Source organism: Nipponia nippon, unplaced genomic scaffold (genome assembly GCF_047370975.1).
Source record: "Nipponia nippon isolate SJK-2023a ecotype South Korea unplaced genomic scaffold, ASM4737097v1 scaffold_11, whole genome shotgun sequence".
NCBI classification, from domain to species: domain Eukaryota; kingdom Metazoa; phylum Chordata; class Aves; order Pelecaniformes; family Threskiornithidae; genus Nipponia; species Nipponia nippon.
Genome location: NW_028262302.1, coordinates 25117926 through 25141430, shown reverse-complemented (window position 1 = coordinate 25141430; position 23505 = coordinate 25117926). Strand labels below are relative to the sequence as shown.

The 23505-nt window shown below is 44.7% G+C and overlaps 3 protein-coding genes across 13 annotated transcripts in view; 2 read left to right on the top strand and 1 right to left on the bottom strand.

The window, feature by feature from the left end:
* Positions 1 to 5092, top strand: part of MNAT1 (MNAT1 component of CDK activating kinase) — a 126443-nt gene extending 121351 nt beyond the window's left edge. For 3 of the 6 annotated variants that reach the window (XR_015702383.1, XM_087747974.1, XM_087747966.1), the window contains one exon: positions 3905 to 5092. Coding sequence is in view for 4 of the 6 variants with exons in the window: in XM_087747974.1 (XP_087604100.1) it covers positions 3905 to 4025 (121 nt within the window). In the remaining 2 variants the exon portion in view is untranslated. The other 3 variants (XR_015702385.1, XM_087747975.1, XM_087747968.1) reach the window with 2 other exon arrangements.
* A 2357-nt stretch (positions 5093 to 7449) lies between these two features.
* Positions 7450 to 13977, bottom strand: TRMT5 (tRNA methyltransferase 5). 3 transcript variants are annotated; one of them, XM_087747032.1, is made up of 5 exons: positions 13869 to 13977; positions 11527 to 12176; positions 10985 to 11109; positions 8776 to 9427; positions 7450 to 7786 (listed from the first exon to the last, which is right to left on the bottom strand). In XM_087747032.1, exons 1-5 carry the CDS (start codon positions 13871 to 13873, stop codon positions 7713 to 7715), a joined length of 1506 nt encoding a protein of 501 aa, XP_087603158.1. In that variant the 5' UTR covers positions 13874 to 13977; the 3' UTR covers positions 7450 to 7712. The 3 variants fall into 3 exon arrangements, with proteins under 3 accessions (XP_087603158.1, XP_087603159.1, XP_087603157.1); XM_087747033.1 differs by lacking the exon at positions 13869 to 13977 and adding an exon at positions 13254 to 13844; XM_087747031.1 differs by lacking the exon at positions 13869 to 13977 and adding an exon at positions 12539 to 12692.
* Positions 13978 to 14074: 97 nt separating this feature from the next.
* SLC38A6 (solute carrier family 38 member 6) overlaps positions 14075 to 23505 on the top strand; it is a 59280-nt gene continuing 49849 nt past the window's right edge. For all 4 annotated transcript variants that reach the window (XR_015702378.1, XM_087747960.1, XM_087747961.1 and 1 more), the window contains exons 1-5: positions 14075 to 14251; positions 14861 to 14982; positions 15734 to 15807; positions 20084 to 20136; positions 23249 to 23288. Coding sequence is in view for 3 of the 4 variants with exons in the window: in XM_087747960.1 (XP_087604086.1) it covers positions 14075 to 14251; positions 14861 to 14982; positions 15734 to 15807; positions 20084 to 20136; positions 23249 to 23288 (466 nt within the window). In the remaining variant the exon portion in view is untranslated. The remainder of the gene's footprint in view (positions 14252 to 14860; positions 14983 to 15733; positions 15808 to 20083; positions 20137 to 23248; positions 23289 to 23505) is intronic.

Genomic DNA, 23505 nt, shown 5'->3' with positions numbered 1-23505 from the left:
GGTTCAGGAATGCAGCGTATGCTACTGTGTTACTAATGCTTTACACAGTTTTCCAGACTGGAGTATTTTGCTTGCTTTCATGCAGCCACTATTTATTATTTAAATGATGCATCTGGAAAATTTCCCGGATCTAATGTCTGCCCCATTACTTTCTGTCTTGGATACTACGGATAATCAGATGAGCAGTAAGTCTATTCTAGGGAATAGAATTACATTATCTTTTTTTTTCTCTCTCTCTGTCAAGCAACTTGTGAGTGATTTTTCTTTTCTTCACCCTCGTAAAATACCTAATAGATCAAAAAAGTAAAATCTGTATGCCAAATACACAGTATTCCACATGTACCTCCAGTGATGCATCTGCAGAAACACCAGTGGGAGTACATTTATCTTGGGTAGACGGGGGAAGATTGTGTGAAATAAGCACTGATACTTTCAGTTGGGTGGGAGAAGTACTGTGGGTTTTTTTGGCTCGTTGGTTGGATGTTTGGGGTTTTGTTTGGGGGTTTTTGGTGTTTCCCCCTCCTCCCCCTGATTTGGTTGTGCCGTTTCTCCATTCTCTGATTGTTTCTGAAGTCTTTCCTGCGTTTCTCTGAGACGAGCCTGCCCGGCTGAGCAGCGAGGGGACGTTTGCCGGTGGTCTCGGGTGTTACCGTCTGTCGAGCTGGTGCTGGGTCCCCTGGCTCTTAGGAGCGGCGATGCCGCGTGGCGCTGAGGCCGCCTGGGCAGCGGGTGGAAAGGCGCGGGGGATTGCGCCCGCTGCCGCGCTGAACGCCGCTGCGGGGTTCTCCGGCAGTCCCAGTCGTTCCTGATGAAGTGATGGTAACACGGCCTTCGGAAAAGAGAAAGCACGAAGGAAACCCACCCCCAGGAATGACCAGCTTGATTCTCAGCCTCTGCACCAAGTGTGAATTACACCTCTTTCCTTGAAAACAGGAGGCGCTTTTTTTTTTGTTTTTTTCACGTGGTGATGAGAAACTAAAGGCCAGGAATGAGCCCCTTGAAGGCTCATGAAGGACAAAATACGATGTGTTTTAACTGACGTGAAAGGTTAATGGGGAAGATCAACATCCAATGGCTGCGGCGAAGGGAAGGGGGCTTGCTTGGGCAGAGCCTGAAGCGGAGCGTAGGCGTTACGGGGAACGGGAAGCGTGAAACCGTGGGGCAGAGAACACACAGCCCTTCAGCCCCGCGCAAAAATAATAGTGCAGGCTTTTTTTAACTTCAGAGTTTAGTCTGCCCTCAGTAAAAACAAGTTACATTAAAAACCGTGCACCAGAAAAAGCAAACCTCTTTTTCCTGGTTTCTGCTTATAAGATTTACAGGTACTTAAAATAAACCTATGAAAAACAGACCTAGTGTGCTGGAATTTGCTAACTAGTGAGAGCAATTACCTCCAGGTCCCAAGACCTAACGGAGCTTGACTTTTTGGAAATAAGACTTGGCAAGCGCTTCTTCCTGCTGCTGTTGTGAAGGTGTACATGAAAAGATGTACTGACCTCTGCCAGAAACCCCAGGAATCCAGTTCAGAGAGCGACTCCCGCGAAGGACACGGCCGGATTCGGGCGGCACAGACGGGGATCAGTGCGGAAAAGCCGGTGAAACATTTGCTTCTCGTCGTGTGGCTTCAGCATGGCAGATTCTTTGCAATTGCCTGGTGTACCACAGTAATTAAATGGGTCAAGAACAGTAAGTTTAGATACTTAACGAGAAAATAAAGACCTCGCTTGACATCCAGCGGCCTGTCGTGCTTGTTTCACAGGAGTAAGGAGAATTAATGCAGGTTGCCGTAGTAAAAGTTGATCCGAGCCTTTTTGGCAATGATTTCGTACTGCTTCAGAGATCACATACCAATTAACTATAAATGCTGTAATAGCTGTAAATCAGGCCTTCTAGTGAAACTAATGCCCCAATTTCAGGTGACCTAAAAAAAGGGAAACAATAGACTCTTCCTCTCTCCTTCAGTGATATAAGAAATGTAATGAAAGTAATGAAAAACACACAATTAACCTTTGTTAATACAGAAATGTAAAATAATCCCGTTTTCTCCAGACTGTTCCATGCATGAGTGGAAAATTAAGTTTGTGCAATGAAATAAACATCGCAGAAGTAAAATATGAGATGGGAACTGATTTTTATAAGACTCTTCGCTTTGGAGGCTGGAGGTGGTGTCCCACCAGCGTTTTGAAGGAAATTATTTGTCGGTGCCGGTATCCCTTCATCGTTCCTGGCTGGGGGAAGGAGCTCCTCTCTCCCACAGAAGCTGCGACAGGCCTTTGGGAAGGATGAGATTTTCTTACTAAAATATTAAGGGATAAGTAACAAGAATATTAAAAAAAAAAAAAAATTCTATTACATGCATTCTCCCACAACACAGGAGCTCTCTGCAGACCATCTTCCCTTCCAAATTAAGAGCCGGGACCGGCTCTGCCGCTCTGTTTGTAGATTCCCTTTGGACTAAGGACTATTAAAAGCTTTTGTGCCCTAATGTCTGTGCCCGTGCTGATGAGAGCCGGTGTCCGGCAGGGACCGGACTCCATCGCAAGCTGTTGCGAAGCGGCAGCGCTTACTGCAGCCCGGCCACAGGAGGCAAATTCAGTCTCCTGACTCCAGCATCTCACCAACAATCACTTAGAAATGTTGCTCGTGTCTGTGCGCTGTGGTTATTAGGTGCAAGAAATACAGTTTTAAAACTGTAATTAATAATTTCTAAGTAACTTCTTTTTCTACACATTTATGGCATCAATGGGTATGACTGTTTATTATGTCTTACCTATAAAATCTGACTGGTTTTATATACTCTTTATGGAAACAGTGTACAGTCATAAATTAAAAGATGCAACTGTTTTGGATATTTTACTGGTGGTCCTGTATTTTCCTGCCAAAAGTGCAGCTGGTTTAGGTTTCTCAGGATAACATTATAAAAGGCTGTGTGCGTTTTGCAAGTTTATGCTTGAATTGCCAAGCCAGAGGTGGAATGACTCAACCTTCCCAGGAGCAACATGTACCAAGCGAGGAATCAAAACAGCTAGCTGAAGCTCAGGGGCTTGCAGGGAAAAGCCGTTCTCATTTATGGTATTTTATCTTATATTTGTCTTATGGGGGGTGCGAGAGCTACAGGGTTACGGCGTGGGATGAAGGCATCCAAGCCCCGCCGAGCAGACACCTTTCACGGGAGCTCTTGGCGCGCGCGGCTGGGTTTGAGCCCTTGGGAGCGGCCAAGGGCTGGCGGCGGCGCCAGCGCAGGTAGCGTGGCTCAACGTCAACTCATCGCCCTGGCTGGCGCGGCGTGCAATTAGGTGGCTCTGCAAACGGGTGATGATGATGATTAACGGTGGAGTTCAGAGGCTTCTTTAGCCCAAATGTTGATGACGGCTCCTGCGGATCAATTCCCTGGTGTCAGCGGGCTTATTCCAGATACAGATAGGCCCAAGAGCGGAAAGCTCAGCCCTGTTGTCATCAGAGCAACCGGCACGGCCGGCTCTCGGGAGCGCCCAGCTTTAACTGGGCAGAGCTGAAACCCTCCTGTGCTTCCCGTGGGAGCGCAGGAAGGCTTGTGTTGTCCTCATCGTCTCAGAAGGGACTACCGAAGGGGGGAAACGCAACCTTTCCCCCCCAGAGCGAGCACAGAATATGCCAGCCAGGGAGCGTGCTTAACCCTGCGCCGCCTATCGCAAAGATGCAAGGTTTTTCAGCGCGCTGGTCGGGCAGCTCGTCTGAAGGCGCTTCGGCAGGGTTGTAACTAACTGAAGTTTTTATACTGATACGTTCGTAGGTGGCTAGCAGCAGGCAGCTTGCGTCTCCTTGCTTTCTCCCAAAAAGCAGCCTCGGCCTCACTGCACTGTGAGCTACGCAGGTGTTTGATGTGTTTATTTCTGCTCTAAAATCAGGCTTCTCTTTGTTTTAGGTATCTCAACCACGTACGAGCTGCCTCGCCGCAGGATCTTGCTGGGGGCTACACTTCTTCTCTTGCTTGTCACCGAGCCTTACAGGATGCTTTCAGTGGTCTTTTCTGGCACCCCAGTTAGCCGGCGCACATCAGCCTGTGATCGAGGGGCACCGAACGGAGCGAGAAGCAAATCAGGCCAGCAAAGGTGGGGTAAAATTGCTGCCATCTGCACAACGGCTAAGCTGCAGTCACTTTTCTGTGTCAAACCAGCTGTGTTTAGGTGTTAAAGGGGGGAAAAAGAAGAAAAAGTCTGCACGAGAGCTTTGTAAAATGGTAGATACATTTTTGTGGAGGGGGAAACTCGTTAGTCATGTGGCACTTTGCTGAGGGAGGCTGAACCAATAAGCCACATCTAATGGAAGATGTGAATAACTCAGCTGTGTATGTTTGAGGTTTAAAGAAATACACTTGTAAATTTTTTTTCAATAAAGCCAGACTATTTTATTAAAGTTTGTGGTTTTACTCTTATTGCAGGGTTTTATTTGCACAAGCATTTAAATGCCATTTTGATTATAACATTTAGCGTCAATATTCAAGCCTACATTTTCTTTCCATAAAACTAGTTTCCTCAGTTCAGACAAGTGGGTTTTTCCTCCTGCCAGCTGGACGAGATGAGAAACCCTGGAACTATGCTGACACAACTCCTAGGCAGGATCCTTCCTGATGTCACTTGGTTCTTACCTTTGTCTGGAAAACAAATCTTTAGCTGAAAGTCTTTCAGCTGAGGTCCTCTAGAAGCAATCGAAGAAGCCTTGCTACCAGGCTGGGTCATTAAAGTACTCAAAATTGGGGTTGGTTTTTTCCTCTTTAGCTCCGTTTGCAACTTCTCTGTCGTGTGTTCAGGAGCTGCTTTTGGCAGGAGCATCCCTTTGCCTGGCTTTTGGGATGACCCTTGCCGCTTGATCTGCTGCTTTTCCCCGTTCCTTCCCCTCGCCGTGTAGGGGAACGGAGAGGAACGGCAGCAGAGATGGGAGCGTGTGGGAACTGCAGGAGACTGGAAACTGCTCGGGACAGCGCGCGCCTCTAGAGCGAAGCCTGGACCATGTTTTAGGGGTCCTCCCTTAACAGCTGTTGAACACTGCTCCGAGGAGTGTACTGCACGAATGTATTTATTCTATGTTGTAATAAAGAGAAGGATACGCTCTATTCCAGGCTCGGTGCTTCCTTTATTAAGGAAAGTGGAGGGAGGCGCCAAAATCCTGTTGTTTGTGCCCAGAAGAGTTGCTGACAGGTAACGCTACACGCAAGGTGGACGTGTGGAAGAGGTCGTTGCCTGCAGAGGACGGCTCCCTGCCAGGGCAGGTGGCCTGGCCTTAGACAGAAAGCCCGTGGCTGGGTGCTGTAGGACTCAGCCGCGCAGCGCATGTTAGAGACCGCTCGTACACTTGCCGTTGTAGAATCACAGAATTGTTAAGGTTGAAAAAGACCCTTAAGATCATCGAGTCCAACCGTTAACCCAGCACTGCCAAGCCCACCACTAAACCATGGCCCTAAGCACCACGTCTACCCGGCTTTTAAATACCTCCAGGGATGGGGACTCAACCACTTCCCTGGGCAGCCTGTGCCAGGGCCTGACAGCCCTTTCGGTGAAGAAGTTTTTCCTAATATCCAACCTAAACCTCCCCTGGCGCAGCTTGAGGCCGTTTCCTCTCCTCCTATCGCTTGTTACTGGGGAGAAGAGACCGACCCCCACCTCGCTACAGCCTCCTGTCAGGTAGTTGTAGAGAGCGATAAGGTCTCCCCTCAGCCTCCTCTTCTCCAGACTAAACAACCCCAGCTCCCTCAGCCGCTCCTCATAAGACTTGTGCTCCAGACCCTTCACCAGCTTCGTTGCCCTTCTCTGGACACGCTCCAGCACCTCCATGTCCTTCTTGTAGTGAGGGGCCCAAAACTGAACACAGTACTCGAGGTGCGGCCTCACCAGTGCCCAGTACAGGGGCACTATCACCTCCCTGGTCCTGCTGGCCACACTATTCCTGATACAAGCCAGGATGCCATTGGCCCTCGGCCACCTGAGCACACTGCTGGCTCATATTCAGCCAGCTGTCAACCGCCACCCCCACGGCCTTTCCTGCCAGGCAGCTCTCCAGCCACTCCTCCCCCAGCCTGTAGCATTGCATGGGGTTGTTGTGACCCAAGTGCAGGACTCGGCACTTGGCCTTGTTGAACCTCATACAGCTGGCCTCAGCCCATCGATCCCGCCTGGCCAGGTCCCTCTGCAGGGCCTTCCTACCCTCCAGCAGATCAACACTTCCACCCAACTTGGTGTCATCTGCAAACTTACTGAGGGTGCACTCGAGCCCCTCGTCCAGCACTTTCTCTTAGAGGAGCCACGACTGCTGGGGAGAGGATATGACGTGCCCGTCACTGACAGCAAGGACAAAGAGGTTAAAGCCGTTGCGATACCATTTTAACAGCCGGCAGAGGAACGCTCGGGCTAGAGTGGCAGCCAGGGCAGTAATCTGTACAGCAGCTTTCAGGATAGCACGAGCGAGTCATGATGATTTTTTTTTTAACCCTGGTTTGATAAACGCAATCGAGCGGTAACCAAGCTGCGGAGGCTTGCTGAAAAGCCCTGGCTGCGTAGCCAAGGGAAAGGCTGTAGCGTAGAGGCACCGAGAAGAACAAATCTACGGGCCTCAGTGGCTGTTTGGGTGAGAACCAAGCCATCGGGTTGCAGGCCCCGGCGATGGAGCCACGGCAGCAGAGCCAGGGAGGGTGAGGGACATCTGGGGACGGAGCGGCTAGGCCTGAGCCCTGAGCTGGGACCGAAGGGAAGTATCTGAAACCGAGAGGGTGATGCGAGTTCCTCTGTCTAAATGAACTATCTGTGGTTGGCATTGCCCAACAACAGTTTGGATGGGGAAGAAAAGGCCATCAAAGGCAGAGGCTTTTTGAATCCCTGCAGGCAGAGATGGGCTGGGGACTGCAGCAGAGGAGGAGCGGGAGAGGCAGGGGAGCACTGGGTGACGGCAGGGGCACAAAAGCCGCAGGAGGACGCGGTTTCAAGACGAGAGGACCGTTCCGCCAGGTCCCGGCTTTCGGTCTGGTGCTTTAACGCAAGCGGGTACTTAATCTGCAACTGTGTGAACAGCATTAGAGTCTTTCCTGCTTTAACGGTGGGCAAACACGAAGTTAGGAGTCAACTAATCCCTAACTAAATCTCAGTGTTAAAAAGCATTTATTACTCAAAAGCTTCGGACCAAGTATATATGGCTATTTGGGCCTTTTTGTGCCTTGGGTTAAGTTTTTGAAAGGTTATCTTGCTTACACAAGAGCTGTTTGTGCATCTGCTAACAGCAATCCAATATTCTTAAACACCAAAACCACTTTCAAAGAGAATCTAATGCAAGGATTACACAAGTCAGCTTGCTAGACCCGACAAAATATAAAGATCTGGTTTTGCCACAAACCGCACATTATCAAAATGACACAGCAGAAAACTATCCCAGTTTGTGTCACTGAATTATCACAGGGCGTGAAAAAATAGAGCGCAGAAAAGTACCAAACCGCATTTATTACAAAAAAGGGAAGCTTTATTTTTTCATAGTAACAACAATTTCAATCTGCTTATTGATCCCACAATTAAAAATAAAAGGCAAACGCAGGAAGCAAGGCTCACAGAGGAAAGCTGCAACAGGCCTTATGCGTCTCGGCACCCGAGATGGGTAACACAGGTATGCTTCAAATAACTCAAGGGGTAAACTGGAGGTAACCTATGTATACCTTACACAACCTACTCAGGTAGTTACCGTAACTCTAGTCTTCAGCTCTTCTTCAACTCCAGCTTTTCTTCAGAAAAATCTTTGCTGGTACACAGACGTTTAGAGGCTGGTTTTGCTGGAAGAAGGTTAGAAAAAGTGAGTTATTTAATGTACAGTAAACAGACTGAGCTAAACCACAAGCCATGGAACACTTAAGGGATTTAACAGGAAGAGATGAGAGTTAAAATCGGGATTAACGGTCACAAATGAAAACTGTTACAGCAATAATGGGGGCTTTTTACTAAACGCCAAAAAGGACTTTCAAAAACCCTGCATTGAGCTACATTTTCACCTACATCTCAGTGCTACCCAACAACAGCGTAAAAACAAGTTTCAGGGCGTTAAAGCTGCATCAAAACCTCCTTTCCTCCAGTTCAAGTAACTGCAGGCTGAAAGCCGCCCCTCTCCCCCACCTTGTCATGTAGTGCAAAGCCCAAGATCACTGAAACCAACCAGCTGGTGCGAGTACTTCAAGAAACAAATGACCAATTATAAAAAAAAAAAAAAAAATCAAATTCAACATTAAAGATCTCTAAGGATATCTATTTCTCAATTAAATTGTACAGAACGGGATTCTGCTGATGTAGTGGCTCCAGACCTAGACTGAGTCCGTGCAAGCACAAGGGAGAAGGTCCGAACTGGGACCAGTCACGCGGAAGGACGCCGTTCTACCCTGGCTGAAAACGAAGCTCCAGTTCTCAAGCATTTAGCTAACAGAATCGTGTGTCTGGCGTCAGATACCCCGTCCTCCCCCAGCACGCAATCCAAGGCACAAGGGTCTGGTTTACGGCCCGTGGGACAATCCTACCCCATCCACCATTTTTCTGTGGAGGCTCATGCTGGGATGCGAGGAGCGGACCGCTGTTCCCAGAGCGCAGGAAGCCCCGCAGCTGCTGCACATGTGCAGGCGCTCAGTCCTGCTGGCCACCTCTGCGCTCGCACCGGAGCGCGGCATGGCTGTCAGATGGCTGACGCGGCCGCCCGGGCTGACGAGGCGGGACCAGCCTGACACAGCAAAAGGCGTGGCATGAAATCCAAGCGCTGTGTAGGAGGCTTGCTCCTTACCTTCATCAGGGCAGGGCCTCTTGTACAGCACGTCCGCCGGAATCCGGAAACTAATGCACAGCATCTCCTTGCTCGGTGCAACATTTCTAACCAGGTGAGTAGAACAGCGGCCATCTAGGGAGGTTCCCAGCGAAGCTTCAGCTCGTTCTTGAATATCTTTGGCAGGGTCATCATGTTTGGAGAATCCATAGCAGTGCACTGTGGGAAGGCCAGCCGTGCTGCACGGCTCTCCGACTAAGAGATGCCTGAAAACATCTAGAAATTCAATAGCCAGAGCTGGCAAATTCATGACTATGTGAAAAGAGGTTTTCTGTTCTTTCAGAAGTGGGAGCTCTTTACTTAGTTCTTCTCTTACTGGCCCCAGGAGGAAGTCCCTGCCATCCATGTTGAATGCTTTTATTTTGTTGTCTACTTTGTTTAGTTTGCAGTTGTGCAGGAGCCAGTTGTAGGATTCAGGATTGAGATCGTTCGCAAATACGCGGCACTTTTTCTTTGCTGCTGGAATAGCAAAAGGTCCAATCCCAGCAAAGACATCGAAAAGGACGTCACCGGGCTTTAAAAGCTCAACGATACGGCCGTGTTCTGTGGAAAGGCGTGGGTTCCAGTAGACTTTAGAAAAGTCCAGTTCATACGCAATATTATTTTCTTTGACCTGAAAGTCCAGAACATTTGGTTAAGCCTCTGTGTTCAAGTTCCAGACATGTTTAAGCATTATCAGTAATTAACACAGCTAAAAAACAAGGTGCTTTATCAAAAGTTAATGTGTACATTGACATTTGTCCCATGAGTAGTACACATGAATCTTGTATAAACAGATCTACTCATCAGAAATAGCCATAAGGAATGTTCCCGCTGTCAGTCCAGATGGCTGGCTTATGCGTGTCTCAATCACCAGGTGGAAATAAAGCAGCAACTTAAAATGACCATAAAAAAAATTCTGAGGGTTTTCAAGAGCTTTGTGGCTGGCTGACAACTCCTTTATTGAAAGCAGACCTTGGGAAGATGCCTCAAGCCCTCCTTAGCAGAGTCCACAGAGTAAATAAGCGTCTGAGAATGATACGGCACAAGAATGGCAACCGTCAGCCAAATTCAAAGCCACTGGGAGCCAATTCTGCAGTTTGAAAAAATACTGTATTTTATCTCTCAAGGTGACAGTCTGGAAGCTGATCCAAACCCCAACTTTGGGATGACCACTATCTTAAGAACAGACGTAAAAAGGAACAGTATTTATTCAGATGAGAGTGGGGTGCAAGATAATACTCACTTTGCACCACCACACTTGAATGGCGTGGCTCCGAAGTAAAGTCACTTTGGATCCAAATCACTGCATCGTTTGCTTTGCCAGCAAGAAACCCACTGAAGTGTATCTGCGCTCCTCAGCGTGCGGCTCAGCGGTGTGCTACATGTATGCCTCATCAGCTAATACCAGCTGCGTAATGTTTGACTGTCACTTCTCCCCTGACGATTCAAATGCCTTCTCTGTGCACGGACAGGATGTTCTACCAAGCTGTTCAACTTTTTTATTTGGTAATCTAATGTTTTCTCTTCTGAAAGTATAAAACTGCTAACAGTTAGGAAAAATATTTTTTGGTCAAACCAGCGGCCAAGTTTCCAGCTAAAGACAGGAAACCCTACGTGAAGAATACTTGGCAGTTACATAGCACTTTACACCTGAAAAATGTCAAAACAGAGGAGAGATGAGATTTGTCTTGCTGCTGACAGAAAAGGAAAGAGGCATAGGCAAAATCTTGCCTACGTTGCAAAGACAGTGAGATTTAAAAACACGGTCTTATGCTCAGTACCAGCCACTGTACAAAGCTTGGTGAAATTAAGAAACAGCATTTTCTCAGATCATATCCACTAAAGATCTTGGCTTTAGAGTGAGAAACACCCCTCGCTACAAGTTTGTAATTAGCATCCCTGTAAGAAACCTTTACTTCAGCTGCTTTTACGTATCATTAAAATCTAGGCTGTGAACTTGAAAGAATACCTATCTTCACGATCCCTGTCGTTGTGAGTTTGCTCTTGGCAGACCAGGACAAACGAGTGTAGGCGTAACTGCCAACTCTTACACTCTAAAACAAGTGTCAGGAAGGGCACTGTGCAAAGGAATGGTCTTAACAGCATCTCTGCATCACATCTTTCCAGTAGATGTCTGTGGGTTTGAGCATATTAAATTTAAAACAACAGGGGAAAAAAAAACCTGTACCTTGGTTACTAGTTTGCTCTCTCCAGCGAGCACTTCCATTTGAAAATTTCTGTATGTGCTGTCAATAATATTGGTTTTATTCACTACACAGGTGATTCCTGGATTCTTGTCAATTATAACCTGGCCTGAAAGAGAGGGCAAAAGATATTCCGGTTAAGGGACTACAACCTCTTCATGTTCTACACAAGACACAAACACCCCTGTTTACAGTTAAATTAACAGAAGCAAGCACGTATTAGAACAACCTTCCTCTAATGATTCAGGGTTGCAGATGTGACATCTTTCTAAGGCACTTACTTTACCCTAACCCAGTGCTCAGTGAAGTGAGACTACAATTGCCGTAAGAGGAGAGAACTGTGCCTTCTGTGCAGGGCTACAGCATCAGCACAAGCCTACTTAAGCCAAAATATAAAGCAATGAAAAGCACTCAAAAGTCTTCCTTGTACACGTAATAATTTATGGGTAGAATAATTGTTAAAATATCTTTTTAACAACATACAAAATGCATGAATTACATTTTTGAGAACAGCTGTTTTACCTACCAATCAAATGCCTGTACGGTAGCTGATGATCTCTAAGATTCAAATGAGCTATGTGACCAACGCGGCTAAATCCAGAGGTGACATCTTGACCTTCAGGAAGGACTGCTCGTAGGATCTCCTCCGACTTGAAATTCTCATAAGTCAGCTCTAAGTCATACTTGGACACCTCAGGATGAACATTAAGCTGCTTTAACACCTCTTGCTCCGATTCTCCCAATGAGAATTCTGGTATTTTATGAGGATCCAAAATAACAAGTCTACTGTCCTCATCTTCGGGATCCTCTACCACTCGCTTTAGACCGGGACGCTGTAGTACCGTATGTTTTAGGGACTTTAGCAAAGTATTTACAATTTCTTTCTTGACTTTAAGAACTGGAACAACAACTGTCCTTTTAAAAGCTTCTCTGTTGAGTAGTGTCATCCCACGCACTTCAGGATGCGGCGAATACAGTTCTAAATTAGCTTTATCCTCCACAGTTTCAGGCATTGTAAAAAAACTATTTTTTTTTACTACTACAAAGAGCCCAGGTATTCTGCCAGAATATTGTGCCAATAGCATCCAAACTGCTGGAAATGATGTATTCGATGCAGCTGTCCTAAAATGATTAGTTTTCAGTAGTCTGGCAGAGTATCCAAATCTCCATAAAGTCCTAGAAGAGAAATTATTCATTTTATAGACATTATGTAATCATTCCATTAAAAAGGCTGCAAATCACATGGATTTGCTGTTCTCCTAAACTAGAATTTCCATCTGTACCAAACAATCCACAATAGTTTAGTAAAGTTCTTTATTATGAATTATGTACTACAAATTTGCATCCTTTTGCAAATGTAGTTTTAGACTTAAACATTAACTAACTTTAAGCACTGAGATAATCCTCCTCCTGCCAAAATACAATGCCCTCTCTTTCTTCTAATAAACTTGATATTAATCCCAGTAAGCGAAATGGAAAAATTTCTACCGTCTTGACCCTACTGTTGGATCCCTTCTGTCCCTGATAAAATTCATTACCAAGCAGTGGTTGCTAGAAAACAGTTATTAGCAATTGTGGTCATAATCACTCTTCAGCAATTTCTCCCTCCTATACTCCAGCGGTAAGGGGTTACACACTCTGTAGCGTCTTTGCTCCACGTGCCAGAAAGACCACGAATTAAACGCAGAATTCCCCTAAAGGTAGAGGGAAGCATTAGTAATGTCTGTTCAAGCGACTGAACCCCTCTCCACAGTTCATTCATAGGACGGGGACTTGAAAAGCAGCCTTATGCTTCTCTAAATGGTTTCCTCCACTAAAGACAGTCCAAAGGGGTCCAACTTTTCTGACTCTGCATCGGTTGGCTGCTCCTAGGCAGGAACCAGTGATTTCGGTAGCGCGTGAGGCTGACATTTCTCCTGCCTTCTTGGGAAGTTTGTTTTAAGACTGGGGGTTGAGAGGAGAGATGCAAACCAGCTCTGAAAGGAAACCGGTTCTCTTGCCTGCCCCAGACATCTACACCCTGGCGCACAGGGCTGCTGCCCTCGGCCAGGGTAACAAGCCACGCGGCCTCTTCTTCAAAAACAGAGCTGTGCCCAAGGCCCAGCAAAGCCGGCCCCGCTGCCACCCGCCCTCGCCCACAAACCCCAGCTCCTCCTGGGACTCCCTCCATCCCCAGGGAGGAGAGGGCTTCCCTAAGCCAAGCTCTTGGTAAAGCACGCCTCCTGTCCCTGATGACTCAAAAATAAACATTACATTCTTCACGCCTGCTACAGAGCAGAAAGACTTCATCCAGAGGCCACAGCCTCTTTCTTCTCCCCCTTCTCCCCGGCTGGAGGCTGCTGGCCGCGTTCGCTGGGCTCCTCGGCCTTAGATAAGGCCGCAAGATCAAAGCGCCCAGGCTGGGTCTGGCCGGAGGCCGCCGCAGCCGCCCTGTCGCGACAGGTCCGACATCCTCCCCGGGCTGTCTCTGGCAAGAGCTGCCCTCCCCGGCCGCCGGGGTCCCCGTGTGCCCCGCTCTTCCCTCAGAGCACCCTGAGGTGAATCGGGGCCGCGGGGTGCTGGGGGAGGGCCGCTACCCGCCCCGCCCGGCCCCAGCACCACCGGGCACCGAGCACAGCGAACCCCGGGCGGCTCGGAGAGGCGCCGGCCAGGCCTCACCGGCCGAAGGGACCCTCGCCGGGGCGGGGTCAGCGCCTCTCTCTGCGGGGAGCCCCGCGGGCAGCCGCCGCCTCGGGCCCAGCGGGCGGAGGGGTGCAGGCCCGGCCGGGGGCCGCGGGGCCGGGGCCGCCGCGGGGACCCCCCCTCACCGCCCGCAGGCCGCAGGCGGGGCCGCGCCGTTGCCGGGGCTACCGCTCCCCCAGCCCTCACCTCATGCCGAGCCCCGCCGCGCACGCCAGGGCCCTCCTACGTCATCACCGCCGCCTCCGTGACGCCACGCCGCCGCGCCGCTCCCTGTGGCCGCGCCGAGGGGGAGGGCGGGGCCGGAGCGGAGACCCCGCCCCGGAGGCGGTGCTGGGCCGCCCCCCGCCGCCGCTCCCCTCAGAGGCGAGGCGGCGCGGCGGGGCGCGGGTGCCATGGCGCCGCCGCCGCGGGGGGCCCGGCGGCTGCTGGCCGAGCGGGGCTGGTACCTGTCCGCCCGCGAGCGGCAAGAGGAGGAAGAGGAGGAAGAGGAGGAGGAGGATGGGGACGGGGACGGGGACGGGGACGGGGAGTCCGCCCCGCTGCTGCCGCCGCCGTCGTCGTCGGGCAGCGTGCGTGTGAGGGGGCGGCTCGGCGGTGGGGAGGCTCCCGGGCCGGGAGGCTGCGGGGGCGGCGGCCGCCCTCGGGCCGTGCTTGGCTTTGAGGAGAAGACCGGGGAGCGCGGCCCGGGCGGGGGCAGGGAGCGGGGCCGCGGGCTCAGAGGTTGGGCGGATCGATGCGGCTGGGCGGAGGGGGCCGTGCAGGACGGGTCCCGGGAGCCGGCACCCGGCGGGGGCGGCGGGCAGGGCCGGGCCGGGCCTGTGAAGCTGAGCAGGTCCTGGCCCTTCTGTTGGTCCCTCTGATGCTTTGGTTGCCCAGCGCTCGGAGGGGCTGCCGTCTCGCTGCCCCTCGCTCCTGTTGCCAGCACGCAGGAGCAGCCCGCCTCTCAGCATAAGTCTCGCTGCGCTCCTCTTGCGCTCTAGCATCGCCCTGCTCAAAGGCTGTCGTCGCCTCGAGGTCCTTGTGGGACAGCGTCGTGTCACCGTATATGCACGAGGGTTTGCGTGGTCTCAGAATAAGAAAAGAGCCGTTGGCTGGCTCCTCCGCTCCCTTAAATTTCCTCCTATGAAAGACCAAAACACCTCTTGCATTAATTGTACTTTGCTTTACCTTTTTCACAGAATTCTCCAAATCGTGGCTCTTCCTTTGGTTTCTCAGTATTTAATTTAATGAATGCAATCATGGGCAGTGGCATACTTGGCTTATCCTATGCTATGGCCAACACAGGGATCATGGGGTTTAGGTAAGTTTTCAGTTTCATGTACACTTATTTTGAAACTCAGCTTGCAGTTTTAATGGAACAAAACTTGATTACTAAGACTCCTGTGCAAAAACTGAGGAAGAAATAGCTTGTGCTTTTCAGCATTGTTGAATAAGATCTTCCTTCTTTGGTTTAGTCATTCAAATCTGGCCTAACATAAGTACTGCCCAGGAATTGCATTAAATTGCCACATGGTGGCAGTTTCTTGGCCATTACTCCTAATAGATTGATATTTATGTTTTAAAGCTGCTATCTCCTTTAGTTCCAGAAATGGGCCTTCTGGAGTAGGATGGCTACGTATCTGAAAATGTGAAACAGCTTGTGCTTTTGTTTGCACTTCTGCTTGTTGTGTGTACTAACCTATGGGTAACGGGGCCAAACTCACCCGAATTACCACTTTTACCATTGCCTAAGCATTAGATTCACTTCATTAGAAGATACATGTTTGCCTGTGTACCGACACTCTGGTGTTTGTCCTCTTTGTAATTCATATGTCGGGTCTTTACCCTGTATGGTATGTGACCTGCTTTGGTGGACAACATAAGAAGCAGTGGAGCTTAGCGGGAACTGGGAAGGTCAGAGACCATATGAACCATAGTCAGCAGATATCAGCCATAAAATGAGGAAATCTGGTCTTGTGGTAGCTTACTTCTTGCAAAAGTAGCATTTTTAAAGATAGAAAGTGCGTTGTACTCTAAAAGTGCTTTAATCATAAATATTTTGTGTTTTTTAGTATCTTGTTGCTGATTGTTGCCAGCCTTGCTTCTTACTCAGTATTTCTTCTGCTCAGTATGTGCACTCAGACTGGTAAGTGAAAAGGATTTATCTAACAGTGATCTCTGAAATACTTCCTCACCTATATCACAAAGGCATGACCCAGTCTAATTATTGTAATTAACAGCATGTTAACAGATAGCTGTGTCTGATTCGCTGATGTTGAAATGTTTAACATTTTTAGTGATTACTATTTGCCATTTAAAAATACAATTTTGAAACTTTTTATGAAAAGTAAATGCCAAACTGACTGGTTTCTAGATTTTCAGTTTTATTTTTTTTCAAAATGCCTCTCTCATCTTTCCAAAAAGATAGATCCTGTATTTCTGTAGCAAAATTATTTTGGTGCCGGCTGGACCGTGCTACTTCAGTGCATACTGTTGCTTTCAGTGGACTTTCATTCTTCTACTTGCCATATGTATTTTGTTTATGGTTTGAAATGGATACCTCTCAGGTTTTGTAATCATACTGGATTATCATAATTCTCATGACACTTTATAGATGCAGTTATTTACAGCGTTTTTGATAATGAACGAGAAGTCACATTGCAGTCCTTAGAAATGACACTGCTTTGAGAATGTTCAAGCAGTAGATTCTAATACCTGCAGTCTATTCTGCTAATGTTTTAATTCTTGCTGCTTTCAATTGTTACTGAAACAACCGCCTAGTTCCTTGAGTTCTCGTACACAAAGACCGCGTTATAGCAGGAAGTCTCCATCTCTTTCGGTCACCTGTTTCCCTCTCATCTGTTTTCCTCTCTTTTCAAAGGTGGTGGGAGAAAGCTTCCGTTTCTTTCCTTATTGGCTTTGTTTTCTCTAGCTAGCTTTGGTCTCTCGGATGATTGCTTCCTGATTCTTCTTAGATCTGCTGCTCCTGTCTTCACCTGTTGAGTGATCTTCTTCATACATTCTTAAAAATTATTCTTCAGAGGTAGGGTTACTTTTATGGTTGATATTGTTGGCTGCTTGATGATTTGGGACTAAGTCTTTGGTAATTTTTTTCCTCCTCTTGGAGCTCTGCTTATTGGAAAAGAATCAGAACCTGAAATAAGGAGCTAGAACGATACATAAGAAGCAAAAAAGGGGGAACTTGAGATAATTTTTTATGGTCTGTGTTTACCTCTTATTTGAGGCTGAAAAGTTCTATATTATGTAGGCACTAGGTGGTATTATGTTGTTGTCTGGTAAAATAATAAAGAGATCCTTGCAAAAAGAACTGCTGGGGAGAGGGGAAAATGAAGGATTTAAGCTTTTTGAAGTAAGAAAATTTTCCATGTTATGAACTTAGAGACCTTAATATACAAGAATGGTTTAACTCCTCAGTTATTGTCCAAAGATAACATTCCACCTCAAGAAAGCATTTTTTAAATACGCACAACTGAAAGCAAGGAATACCACTGAAATGACAGGATGAAGTATTCCTCTTGTCTGAAACTAGCACTTTGTGGTTAATAATTAATTATCACGTAATGTTGACAGATAGTACTAGCACCAGAACTATGTCTAGATAAGTTTGCTGGATTTATGGCCTTCTGTGTTTTGATTTTTTAAATTTTTTTTTTAAATAATGTTTTTCTCAGATTGTATTTACCATAATTCCTATTATGTAAACTATAATTATGTAATTATGTAATTCCTATTATATGAACTATTGAAGTAATTTCATGTTAGATAGCACTCTGAATTTTTCCTTGCAACGCGGCCTTTAAAAAGTGAGAAATATGACCTGTTGTGCCTTGACGAAGTAAAATCTGTGTACGTGTTTGCTTCCAAAGTAGATAATTGAACATTTTTCTTTATAAAACCTACATGCATTTGTGAACAAATTTTATAGCATTAAGTTTAATTGATGGCAAGGAATTGGAAAGAAATGTTAGTAGTTTTATGTTAAAAAATGAGCTAGAAAAATTTAAAGGGTGGAGAAGAAAAACCTTTGAAAGTGTAAACTGTTCATTCAGGTATTCAAATCGTAAAAGTAATCCTAGGAAAGAGCTGACCTATAAAATGCCTTCTGAAAAGGAAGCTCTAATATTAATTCAGTTTTGAACAGAGACCAGGATTTATTAAGCACGGGCGGTTTAGTTGCATTTTAAAAATAAAGAAGTGTCTTTGATTTTTAAATTACATTGGCCTAGACTTCGACAAAATCAAATGTTTTGTGTAGACCAAAAGGCTTAGCAAAAAGTATTGCTAAGTGTCAAATGTTAGATTTGGATTAGTTTAGTCAATGTTTTCTCCCAGTGTTGATTCAGTACGACCTACGTTGTTCTGGGGTTTGGGCTGACAAAAGCTAAGCTTACTCTGTAAAGCAGAGGAATTGGGAATTTAAGTGGGCTGTACTTTGAAGTTTTGTGGGTTTTTTCTTTTCATTTTATGAGTTAGTCATGAGTATTGCTCGTCTTATACTTGCCAATTTCACTTTGCATTTAAACGGATAATCTCCGTTTAGTGTTAATAACGTAACAGAAATCAAGCCAATCAGGCAGAACTTGTTTGTCTTTATCTCAGTCGTGCTTAATATTTTGTTCCATATATTCTTAAAATTACAAAAGTAATGTGATTAAGTATTAGGGTTTCCCAGTGTTCACAGAACTAAATTGATTACAGAAACAGAGTTACTATAGAAAATATTCTAAGGTTTCATATTGCTGTTTTGGAATTGCGTGGAAAATTTTGTTCTCTTTGTGGGTAACTCCTCATATGTGTGCGCTATCTGTTCCCATGTGGTAAAAACAACTCTCTCCTAAATATGTTTAACATTTTACTGATTTTTTTCATGCCATTGGAGATGGCCTTATAAAATGCTGGGTTTTTTTCTTGTGATCAACAACTTAATAAATAGAAATCTAAGAAGAATACAGCATAAAACCTAGTAAGACATACTTCATGTTTAATTATATCTGTCTATAACTTGTATCAGTGTAACAGCAGATGCAAGAGATTTGTCCAGGTTTATGCCGAGAGCTGACTCTGGCTCATTTAATTTTGTCGTTTCATTTATTTTGTCATAGCATATTGGTGTCAGTAGTAGAGCGGAACGTGAAACATCGCCCTTGAGAAAATCATACGAGAAAATGAATGAAGGTTTTTTGGGGGTTTTCTCTCCCTCTTCCCCCCAGAGGGGAAAAAACTCTGATCTGATTGTGTGCAGAACTTTCACAGTGAAATAAAAGCACCTAAGCTTGGGCAGTTGGCAGTCTGAGGCTCCAGTCCCGTCATCGGGTTTCTGTGAACCCCCTGCGTCCCCCACATTTTGTTTCATTTACTTCAGTGGGACTGGAGTCAGGTGTGACGGTCTGCCCCCGGCAGCTCAGATTGCAGGGCTGGGCCCTAAATTAAGATGTGGCGGGAGTAGAAGCAATAGTGTACCAAGTAGAACCAAGGAAGAGAAAGCAAGTGTTGTGACAATAAAATTATGTGGTTTTGAGATTAATTTTACCCTTTGAGGCATTTACAACTGTGGACTGTTTTATTAAATACCAAGAAAGTGAGTGGTATTTCTCAGAAAACTTTCATCTTTTTGATATCGCTTGAGTTTCTAATAACAAAATGCAGAGCAACAATGAAAGCACTTTAATATGACTTCCTTCTTTCTGAGAAGGGATTGGTTTGAGTTACCAGCAATATTAGAAGCGAGCTTCAGCTAAAGCTCAACAAAAGCATACAGGAAACCACAGGCTGTTTTAATGTGATTATGTAAGTCAGGTGCAGGTAAGGGCAGGATTTTTGTTTTGTTTTTGGTTTTGCTTTGCTGTGTTTTGTTTTGTTTTTTTTAATAACAGATTTCAACCAAGGAAGGTGTTTACCTTCAGCTTTCTTAAAAATAAATAGTGCTGAGTTTTTAAAAGCTGGCAAGATGGTGATTGATGTTTATATTTGTAGAACGGTGAAAATGAATCCCTGTTGTTGTCTTCATTTAAAAAAAAAAGTATACTCTTTTAACAAATAAAATATGGGAATATCTTGTATCTAATTGTTGAGGCTAATTTCCAAATTCTTCACCTACAGTATCACTTGCAAAAATCTTTGGGAGAAGGCAATTTGCCATTAATGTAGTATTATTATTTTTTAAATATTTTAAATATTAAATTGAGTTTCTGGGGAGTCTCTGAAACGTTGGGCGTATAGCTGTATTTTGTAGCAGGAGTACAAGTGTATATACAAGCTATTTTGTAAATAAAAATACTATAAAATACTCCTTTAATTCTGTCCTGAGTTATGTTCATTTAAAAAGGGAAAAAAGGCAAAGCTAGAGCTTTCAAGTGATTTTGAAGTTAGAAATGTTTCAGCTTTTTTTTCCTTACTTACAGCTGTCACTTCTTATGAAGACCTTGGCCTGTTTGCATTTGGATCAACTGGAAAAGTGAGTATTTAGTTTTACCTGTGTATTTTTCTTCTTGGTCTCATGCTTCCGATACACAACTGTTCTTTGCGTAGTAAAGAGATATAAGTGAAATAAGTAGTATAATTACTGACGTCCTAGTATGCTGAAAAATCTGTTACGTCCTGAAGCTTCTCGCTGTATTTCAGTTAGTGTGTCTGGTCTATGGAAGCCCAAACTTTAGTTAACTGTAAAACAGACGTTCCTTAAATGCAAGATTTTGCGCTGCTTTCCTGCCAGTGTGTTCATTTTTTTTTTTACTTGTACGTACAAATGTTTGCTCACTGGTGGTGTTGTCACGTTGGCTCAGCAATCGGTTTCAGGTTTGCTACAGTACCATCGTACCTCTGCTGTAAACTGTTAAGAGACAGGTAAGTGATTTACTGTTGGTGTTCTAGCATTTAACAGAGATCTAAGATAAATGTTTGCCTTTCATGTAGTTGCCACAATGGGAACAAATAACAGTACGTTTAATGCATGTTAATTTTTTTTCTTTTGTTTAATAAACTATTCAGATGAATGTTTCTTACTTGTTGTTTTATCTCATGATTTAAAAAAAAAAACAAAACCACACCAGCAAACTAACCATTTTTGGTATAAGAGTAATCAACATGTAAGCCCTGCCTTTTTAGTAGTGTGTACTGAATCTGTGTTTCCTAATAGACAATGTTGTCCAGTAATACTGGGTGCACGGGAAATGCTACTTGTGAATACTGCACATTTAATATTATGACTTCTATGCTCCGTGTTTCAGTTACACGATACTAAAAGCAGATTTTACCACACAGAAGTGCTATTTTAATGGTTTACTGAAACAATGTAAATTTTTTTTTTTTAAATGAGTTCTGCTTAACAGACTAGAGTCCAATTTCTTCTGTTTTGATGTAACTGAGAATTAAATCTGAGCTATTAGGTGTTTGTAAGACTTCCATTAGCATTAATAAGCAGATATGAGTGTAGTCTGTGAGGGTCAATATTTATCGATCAAAGTTAAGATGTGATCAACCTCAGGAGATACCTTGATATTAGCAAGGTATGGAATAGAATTATTTTTAACAGGAGCTGTTCTGTACACATTAACCACAAGCCATTAGATGCAGAAGTCATAGAAGTGTAGAGCTTAAGGAGATATTAAAATGTGACTTAGTCTGCCTTTGCTCTGAAGCAGGGCTAAACATACATAAACCGTTCTTGGCAGATGTTTGTCTAATCTGTTATTTAAAAGCTTAAATGAAGAGGATTTCACAGCTTCGCTATGTAGTCAACATCAGTAATATTTTTTTATTCTCCCTAATATAATTTTTCATAATTTTCAGTTTAAATAATTTGTGCTAAAAATCATCTGGTCTTTTATTTTCAGTGTGCATGGAGAGCACTGGAATATTTCTAGGTTGGGAAGCTGTTGTTTGGATAAAATAGTTAACCAAAGTTCACCAAGCTTTCCTGACGAACTGATGTTTTCTGCAACACTTATCTTTCTCTCTTGAAGTATCTTTGATATTTATACACCTTTCTTAAAACTTGCCTGCAAAATGGAATGCAGTAAGCTGGCTGAGAACTTGACAGTGACAAGAAATGTAATTATTACCTATATTTTAGATAGAACGTGGCCGGTACTACGTCCCAAAACAAGATTTGCTGTTTGTGTGGGTGCTTCATGCTACTGATTATGTTATCTCAGACTATTTTCTGATTGTGTTATCTCAGACTATTTCCTCTGTTTGCAATCTAATAACTCTAAGTCATATATTTGAGATCTACTTCCTGAATGCATGGCTTTTAAGCGATCTTGGTGATTTTTAGACTTCTCTAGTTTACCACAAGCATTCTGAATTCTAATCCTGTCCCCGTCTCCTCACTTCAGTCAGGCACAGGTGTGTTTTGGTTTTTTTTTTCTTTTTTTCTTTAAAGTAGTACTTACTCTTCCCTCACCCAGGTAATTTGCTGATGGTACAGACAGACCGCTGTAGGGCCTTGCTTGAACTGGCATCTTAGGTTGACAGTAAACTACTGGTTAACCGCTCGTGAAGTAGAGCGGTTATTCAACCTTACGGTGATGTCCTGTCAAACATATTTTTCTGAGATCTGTGAGACTGGAGATTTTCTGCTGTTGGAAGATTGCTGATTCTCCCTTTCCAAAGGCATGAAGTATTTGTTTCCATCTATGGCAAATTCCAAGATACCATACTTTTTTCTTTTTATTCCCCCCCCCCCCCCCCCCCCCGGTGACTTTTGAACTGATTTTGAATTCGTTTAAAATCTGGTATGATTTTCTAGCTGATCAACTGAAAAAATAGCAACTCTGCTTTCAGATTTTATTCAAAAGTACAAATTTTTCATCTCATAACTACAGCTTTATTTTTTCCAAGTTGACTTAATGGTAGGACTCATGTAGGAAGGTCCTGCTACATCAAGAAGAACAGTGGGTAAAAAGAAAAACTGTACTAGATGATTGTACTATTTTAGAATTGAACTGAAAAGAAAACACTGGGAAAACTTTTGGGTTTTTTTCAGTTGGAAGTTAATTCTGTGGATTCAGACAAATATTTTAATAGCCTGTGATCATTTCTACTTCCATAACAGTCCAGTATGAATAATCACAAATGCTAAAGAAAAGTCTATCTAGTTGACAAGTTTAAAAGAATAATAACATTCATGACCGTTAAAAATATTCAGGTTTTTGGAGTGAGGAAGTAGCTTGTACAAACCTCTGCTGCCTGATTGTCTTTTCAGAGGTGAATGATTGTTTTAATTTTTACTCACCTGATGTCAATTAGAATGCACGTACATGTTTTCAGTGATTTAAAAACCTCATCTTTTGCAGAACAGGCTTCAGTCTAACTCCTCTTGTTTTGTCACCTCAGAATGAAAATGCAGTATTTTCAGGGAGATGTTTTGCTTTTATATTAATTTTAGATTGCGTTGGTTTCCATGTGTTAAACTCTTCAGTAAAGAGAAGATGCCCTTCCTTTCAGTACTAGTTATCGCTTCTACATCTGGTCTGCTTAAGATAATACATATGTGTTTTATGACTGCTATAGACATACGATTTTAGTTATCCTTGCCCTTTCTAAAGAAATAATTTTTTTTATAGGTCCTTGTTGCAACTACAATAATTATCCAGAATATTGGAGGTAAGAAACTTCATATGCTCAATATCAACCGAGTAGAGTATAACCTTCACAAAGCTCCACAAACACCAAAGGCAATAATTACATGCAAGTGTTCTTAGCAGGCTGGTTAAAAGGACAGAAAACTTAAAGAAAAGGCTTATGTGATCGCGCTAACCGGCAGTGCCGTAGTCGTGGGGTAGATGGGGGGTTGGATTGTATGCCTGGTACTGCATCGCAG